The sequence below is a fragment of the Pseudophryne corroboree genome, chromosome 5 (genome assembly GCF_028390025.1).
Source record: "Pseudophryne corroboree isolate aPseCor3 chromosome 5, aPseCor3.hap2, whole genome shotgun sequence".
Lineage (NCBI taxonomy): Eukaryota > Metazoa > Chordata > Amphibia > Anura > Myobatrachidae > Pseudophryne > Pseudophryne corroboree.
This window is the reverse complement of record NC_086448.1, coordinates 396,606,438-396,614,595: the sequence shown is the minus strand read 5'-3', so window position 1 is coordinate 396,614,595 and position 8,158 is coordinate 396,606,438. Positions and strand designations below refer to the sequence as shown.

Genomic DNA, 8,158 nt, shown 5'->3' with positions numbered 1-8,158 from the left:
ACCTAAAAACTGCTAGATGTAAGTCTCTCAGAAAAAAAGTTCTATGAAAATGACTTTGGTAAATTTTAAAGAAAATCTAGTTTTTCTTGTGTTAGCTCTAAACTTGAAAACTGTCTTGGTCATTATGACTAGTGGTACTCATAAGTCCTGAGATGCTTAAATCTTACATTTATTTACATTATTTTAACATTTCTACAACAAAATACATGATTTTACTGAATAAAATACATTATTGGAAATATCTGTTTGCCCAATAAAGCATATTAATCATTAAACTTACTGTCCAAATACTAGTGAAGATCTCTACTAGGATGCTACTAGGATCTCTACTAGTTCAACCTGTATGTACAGTACATCTTCTCTTCCTATCACAGCTCTCATACAGGACTTCTCTCCTCTCCTCCTCCTCTCTCTCTCTCTCTCTTCCCTCTCCCTCTCCTCCTCCCTCCCCCCCATACCATCCCAGTCACATGGGTGTGATGTAATCAGATGTAAGGAATGGTCATCCCTAGTACCACAGGGCCTACGAACACGGAGACCGGATTCCCGATGTAAAAGCGACCGGTGCATGCACAGAAAACCCCGTTACTCAGGAAGGTAGGATGCATGGTGCAGTGCCCTGTATTACGCTCTGCCTGGACTGTGCACGCCGTGTCGTTAGGAAGAATGGGCTGCTGGAGCTGTTTCAGCACCATCTCGGTGTAGCCATGGAAATTCACACGGAGGAAATTATACATTTATAATAGATGCACCGAGAAAGTTGAGAAACCCGTACGTTTATTGTCTAAAGGACACGTTCCATACGTAGGTCCAAGGTTGTCATTTGAGTGATTCTATAAAACAAGTGTTATGAATGTAGTATGTAGAGTGGGGTAGTCTAGCTCCCTGTAATTTTCACACAATAATCTGTTAATACAGACAGTACATCGCTGTGACTGACATTCTAGTTAGCATTTACCAGGGAGAAGGCATTGTAGAGAGCTGTAAACGGTCTTCCGGTCTCTAATGTTCGTGAACGTGCAGTGCAGTCATATATTTCCTTTTTATTGCTATAGTACAGTTGTTCTTAAACTGTGTGCTGTGGCACCCTGGGGTACCGCTGGACACCTGCAGGGGTGCCTTGTACTGGTGTTTCAGGACCAATTCAAATTATTTATAGGCAATGCAAAACCAGTGCTGGTGGCTGCCAGCCATAAACTATGTGGACAACCAGAGGTGAATCTTGTTCCTCACCACATAATTGAACCTACTGTAAGTATGACATATAAAGACAATTTACTTAACTTAATATTTCTTTCTAAATTTCTGAATAAGAATCTTTAGGCCTAGGGGCGCCGTGAAAAAAATTCCTATACTCTTGGGCGCCATGATTCAAAAAAGTTTCGGAACCACTGCTATAGTAGTTGCTGTACACATAAACAAGAAAAATTGTCATATATGGCGCAAACAAGCAGTTTCTCCTATTAAATATGAAGGCTGAGTATGATGCTTAGTTTTCCAATAAAATCCTTTTCTTTGAATTGACTCCAGACTTTTTGCACTATAGTCTCACGTTGTACTCATCATCTCAAGAGAAGAGAAACATGATTGTGCAATACAGTCTTAAAACGGAACAGATTTTATTAATACATCACACTCAAAATAAAATAAAAAGAACAAGCATATCACCACATATGTGGTTAATGGGGTATGTCTCTCCTTCACAGCCAATCCACACCATCTGGATAGTCCCGTAACAAACGTCCCACCAGTCTATATCAGGTGCAGGTATCAGTAGTCCCCAAACAGTTCAACAGGCCACCAAATGCTTAACGCGTTTCGGAACTCCGTCCTTCGTCAGAAGCATAGCGGCATTTGCAAAAGTCTCTATATTTAAACCTTCCATAATTGATAACCCTTCCTTAGGGTGGAGCTACAGTTTCCTGCCCTTTCCCGGCTTCTTTGGCGGCCTTGAGTGAACTCACGGGTCCGCGCCCCGCCCGGAAGTGATCTAACGGTTCTGCGCCACATCCGGAAGAGACACGGCCGAAAGTCAACTCGCGGGGCTACCCGTCTCCTGGCCGCGTCTCTTCCGCCGGGGGAAGAAGCCGGGAAACGGCGGGAAACGGAAGCTCCACCCTAAGGGAGGGTTATCAATGATGGAAGGTTTCAATATGGAGACTTTTGCAAATGCCGCTATGCTTCTGACGAAGGACGGAGTTCCGAAACGCGTTAAGCATTTGGTGGCCTGTTGAACTGTTTGGGGACTACTGATACCTGCACCTGATATAGACTGGTGGGACGTTTGTTACGGGACTATCCAGATGGTGTGGATTGGCTGTGAAGGAGAGACGTACCCCATTAACCACATATGTGGTGATATGCTTATTCTTTTTATTTTATTTTGAGTGTGATGTATTAATAAAATCTGTTCCTTCATATTTAATAGGAGAGACTGTTTGCGCCTTATCTGGGACATTTTTTCTTGTTTATGCTATCTTTATAAGGAGATTTGTGGAGCCTCCTTTTGTCACTTGTTTTGCGCATTTGAAAATCATATTTTATTGGAAAATTGGGCATATAAACAAGATAGGCAGTAATCAGTATTGTCCTTTGTGTATTGTGCTTGTATTTTTTTTTGTCCGTTTCCCAGTCCATTCATGTTTCCTAATATAAATAAAGCAGACTGCTTAGTGCAGCCAGAGATAAAAATGTAAAGACACATAATTACTTTGGTTATCAGATGACTTTGGCACAGTTTGGTTTTGAAATGGTGCTTGCTCCCATATAAAATCTTTGCCGTACCCCCTCACCCCACTTTCACATGACAGCAGAGTAGTAGTGCAGCTTATATATTTATATTGCCTTTTTAATACATTGTCACTTTTCCATGAAAGTACAGCATATCTGATAATAAGCGAACAGAGAGGGCATTGTGTGATCATTATTGTGTGCACCACATAAGTACAACTGTAATGTTCTGGTTTATGAACTCTGGTGTAATGATCATAGCATCTTGTAGAAGCAGATTCTGATATTGCTTATTTAAATTAGTAATATTAGTTTACATTTGATGATAAGGTGTAATAAAATGTTCTGAATGTTGTAATTTCTGAAATGAACTCTTTTGAATATTCTCCTTTTATATATATTTTTTTCTTTTATTTAGTGCCATGAATCTACTGTGTCTACATTTTGGGGGTTTGCTACTCTTTTTATCTTCCGCGAAGGCTAGCCCAGCAGATGAAAGTGCAGCAAGGGGAAGCCGAAAGGACCAGGGAGATTCAGCTCTGGATGAGAAACACGAGGACACTTACGGCACTTTTGCTTCTGAGTTTTATGACTTGAGATATCTCTCCGAAGAAGGTCAGGAAATAACAACATGTTTTCTAAAACTAAATTTCTCTTACGTCCTAGAGGATACTTGGATCCATTTAGTACCATGGGGTATAGACGGGTGCACTGCGAGCCATGGACACTTTAAGAATTTGATAGTGTGGGCTGGCTCCTCCCTCTATGCCCCTCCTACCAGACTCAGTTTAGAAAATGTGCCCGGAGGAGCCGGCCACGTCGCATGGAAGCTCCTGAAGAGTTTTCTGCATTTATTTTATCTATTTGTTATTTTCAGGCAGGACTGGTTGTTACCAGCCTGTCTGCTTCATGGGATTTAGGGGTAAGGGGCGGCCCAACCTCTTCAAGGGTTAATGGTCCCATTCCCCCTGCTGACAGGACACTAGCTCCTGAGGGAAATATTCACACGCCTTACCACGGCAAGCGTACATTCCCGCATCACGCAGCCACCCCTAACAGAGCCAGAAGATAGAAGAGTGGTGAGTACTAAGCCGGCGTTCCGGTTAGCGGGTTGCCGGCCATTATGGCGGCATGAGGGTACAGAGACGCCCAGCTTATATGGGAGTGGCGGTGTCTCCAGACTTAGTACACAGTGCGGACGCAACGCTTCTGGGGGAGCGAACTGAGTCTAAGTACACTACAAGTGTACACAGTAACCAGAGTAGCATTACAGACTTAAAAGGCGACTGACTCCATTTTAAGTACTAAAAATTGCCTCAGCCAGTATAAAAAAGCGAGAAGACCGCACGCCATTGAGGGGGCGGAGCTTCACTATGAGTGGATCCAGCAACTTACCAGCGCTATTTTCCCTCTGCAGTGGACACAGTCGCTGACTGACATGGACACGCAGCTCCTCCAGAGAGACTCCAGATTACCTCAGCTGTACCAGGGGGTCATAGCAGGGGGGAAGCGCTTACTACTGTACTAAGTCCCCCATCTGGGTACTTAGTCTGTGACCCGGCTAAGCATGGCATTAGCAGTAAGGGCGCTGTGTGCTGGCTCCAGTCTACCTCTGTGTCTCTCTTGAAAGGCTCTTTGTGGGTTAATTGTGCATTAAACCTCTTCCTGTGTGTGTGTGCTGTTAATGTCACAGTATGTCAGACAAAGAGTGTGTTTCTTGTAAGGCACAGTGTTCCTCTTCTCCAGGGGGTTCACTCCAGTGTGCTCAGTGAAGTGTACCCTCCCAGGCTAGCGGGGCGGAGCCAGCGTGGCTGGATTCCATTAGGGGAATGATTTTTAATATTTCCACTAAATTGTCCCGCAATGAGAACAAGACGCAATACTTAAAACAATCGATGACTGAGTTTATACAGATACTCAGTACACAAACCAGCGACTCAGTCCCCTGCCATTTGTCCGCAAAAACGTCCTTTGGCCTAGATCTTGCAATCTGACTCAGATGATGATGGGTCAGACATGGAGGAGGGGGAAGCACTCAGAGGCGGGGGAGGCAACTCTGTCACAGGGAATAGAGAATCTCATAGAAGCTATCAGAGACATTCTGCATATCCCTGATAAGCTGACAGAGGAGACTGAAGAATCTTATTTTAATATTCCATAGACAAAAAACCTTACGGTTTCACATGTCCCATTAAGGCTTCACACACATGATCTGGCATTTCAGAAACCTGTTGTAACTCTTCCACTCAAACTCCAAAAAGCAATGAAATTCCGATCATTAAGGCAGACGCCTTAATGGGCGTGTTCCTTGCACAATACAGATATGGTATGCCATCACAGCCTGTGGGTAAGTGCAGATTCAGCACTCTCTCACAGAGTGAGATTGCTGTCACTCACACAATGGTGGAGCTGCTAATTCACAGATTTGTGTGCTCATTGGAAAATACATATGCAGGCTATGCAACTGAAGTTCTGAGCAGTTATGTGGTGCACCCATCCCACTAAGTGCCCACAACCATCCCATTCGGTCACCACAACAATCCCACCTTGTTCCAACATCCTTCTCACTCCATACATCCATCTAATTTAGTATACACATTTAGCTCCCTCAAACATCTTGGTTAATTGCTAAAACTATAATACCGCTTCTATGGTCTATGCATCTACACTTACTTCCACTTTACGCTTCCATGCTGCTTTGTCTTCCCAAATCCCTACTGCTGTGTTCTCCCATCTTTGCCAGTCTGTATTCACTTATCTGCACCATCTGTCTTTCCCCATCTGTGCCTTGTCCGTACCACTGTTTCCTTCTCTATGTGCTGCTCAGTGTTTCCCTCTTCAACATCATTCTGCCGCCTCCCTTACATGCTACACTGTCTTCTCTCCCATCTACACCAGTTTTATACCCATCCGTGCCAGTGTTTTCAACCCATACGCATTGTTGCCCCTCATCCGCACCACTTTGTCTCCCTTCCCATACATGCTGCATAATCTCCCCCCTATCCTCACCACTCTTCCCCCACTCATGTAGCTGACATCACCAACATCCTGATGGTAAGTATCGGGGTCACTGTTAGGGTTATGGCCCAGGGTGGGATGGGGGGGTAGCCCTAGCCACCCCACTCCCCCCAAGGATTAGGCTTAGATGCCACCCACCAAGGGTAGGTGAAAATACTTGTCCCCTCTGATGTCGGGACTGTATTCCTCTTATCCATGCTGCTCTGCCCCCCTCATCCATGCCACTGTTTCTTTCCATCTGAACTGCTCTCACCTCTCTCCATCTGTGCTGCTCTATCGCCCTCATCCACACATGCTGCTCTGTCCACCCATTCACACCGCTCTGACTCCCCTCCATTTGAGCCACTGTTTCTTTCCATCTGAACTGCTCTCACCCCTCTCCATCTGTGCTGCTCTATCACCCTCATCCACACATGCTGCTCTGTCCACCCATCCACACTGCTCTGTCTCCCCTCCATCTGTGCCACTGTTTCTTTCCTTCTGAACTGCTCTCACCCCTCTCCATCTGTGCTGCTCTATCACCCTCATCCACACATGCTGCTCTGTCCACCCATCCACACCGCTCTGTCTCCCCTCCATCTGTGCCACTGTTTCTTTCCATCTGTACTGCTCTCACCCCTCTCCATCTGTGCTGCTCTATAACCCTCATCCACACATACTGCTCTCTCCACCCATCCACACTGCTCTGTCTCCACTCCATCTGTGCCACTGTTTCTTTCCATCTGAACGGTTCTCACCTCTCTCCCATCTGTGCTGCTCTGTCCACCCATCCACACTGCTGTCTCCCCACCATCTGTGCCACTGTTTCTTTCCATCTGTACTGCTCTCACCCCTCTCCATCTGTGCTGCTCTGTCGCCCTCATCCACACGGCACTGTTCACCCATCCACACCGCTCTGTCTCCACACCATCTGTGCCACTGTCTTTCCCCCATCTGTACCACTCTCTTTCCCCATCTGTGGCACTCTCTTTCCCCATCTGTTGCACTCTCTTTCCCCATCTGTTGCACTCTGTCTTCCCCAACACATCACTCTGTCTTACCTCCCCTATATGCACCACTGTTTTCCACCCATCTGTGTTGCTTTGTCCCCCTATCAGTGTGCCTGGTCTTCCCCCTATCCACACATTTCTGTTCCCCCATCCACACTGCTCTGTCTCCTCACTCCAATCAACACCACTCTTACCTCATCTGAGCAGCTGTCTTCTGCTAAGTCCTTTAGTTGCATAGACTGCATGTGTCAATTAGCAGCTCCACAATTGTATGAGTAACAGCAATCTCACTCTGTGAGAGTGCTGAATCTGCACTTACCCACAGGCTGTGATGACATACCGTATCTGAATTGCGCAAGGAACACGTCCATTAAGGCGTCAGCCTTAATGATCGGAATTTCATTGCTTTTTGGAGTTTGAGTGGAAGAGTTACAACAGGTTTCTGAAATGCCAGATCATGTGTAAGAAGCCTTAATGGGACATGTGAAACCATAAGGTTTTTTGTCTATGGAATTTTATAGCTTTTTTTAAAGTTAATATATTTATGCTGTAAAATGTTGAATTAGCAAATTTGACAAGCCACCTCTGGCCCAACAGCTTTGTCCTCACTCATTACCCTCTGCCCACCTGCATTTCCCTCATGTTACCCTCTGTACAGTATTTCTGCTTTTTCCTCACATCCCAACCTCTGCCCATCACTTTTTCTTTAATGTTATGGGGTACTGGGCAGTGAAGACTGGATATGGGGCGGCAGTGTAGTGATAATTAAACAGAATGCAAAGCTGTGAAAACTCAGGCCAGTGGTAACAGGATTTGGAGTATGCAGGGCAGAAATAAAAAGATATGGGTGTGCAGGACAACAGTATCATATCTGTGATGTGAAAACATTGGGAGCTTCCGCACATTGAAAAGGTATGACAGGGCATAGGGGCACAAGGGATGACAGTACATAGGAGTGCCAAAGGGGATGAGAGGACGTGTGTGTGTGTGGGGGGGAAGTTGCAGAAGGCTGCTGTGCTCCAGCCTGGACCCCCTGGCTAGCCTGAACCTGGGTAATTAGTACCCACTCCCCCTCCTTCTGCGTCACTGGCAGCAGACACTTGTGACTGAAAACTCTGCCCTCTGCCTGACCTAGTGCAACATTGACTGAGAGCAGGTGCTCAAGCCATGAACTTGGCTCTGTCTACTGCGCCAAACATCAGGTCAAGACACTCACACTATTGTAGGTGAAGTTCTGCAGCAAAAACTAGCTGGTCTAACAGCACAGTGGCTTGACACACACACACACACACACACACACACACACACACACACACACACACACACTGTACACACAGTACCTAAAACACATATATATATATATATATATATATATATATATATATATATATCTCCAAGCAAGCAAATCCTGCACTCTCATC

The 8,158-nt window shown here is 45.4% G+C and overlaps 1 protein-coding gene across 2 annotated transcripts in view; it reads left to right on the top strand.

Annotated features, from left to right (window-relative positions):
• The first annotated feature begins 475 nt into the window (after positions 1–475).
• The window catches only part of FRRS1L (ferric chelate reductase 1 like), a 386,723-nt gene continuing 379,040 nt past the window's right edge, over positions 476–8,158 (top strand). For both annotated transcript variants that reach the window (XM_063924908.1, XM_063924907.1), the window contains exons 1-2: positions 476–597; positions 3,149–3,345. In XM_063924908.1, the coding sequence (XP_063780978.1) occupies positions 569–597; positions 3,149–3,345 (226 nt within the window). In that variant the 5' untranslated portion in view covers positions 476–568. The remainder of the gene's footprint in view (positions 598–3,148; positions 3,346–8,158) is intronic.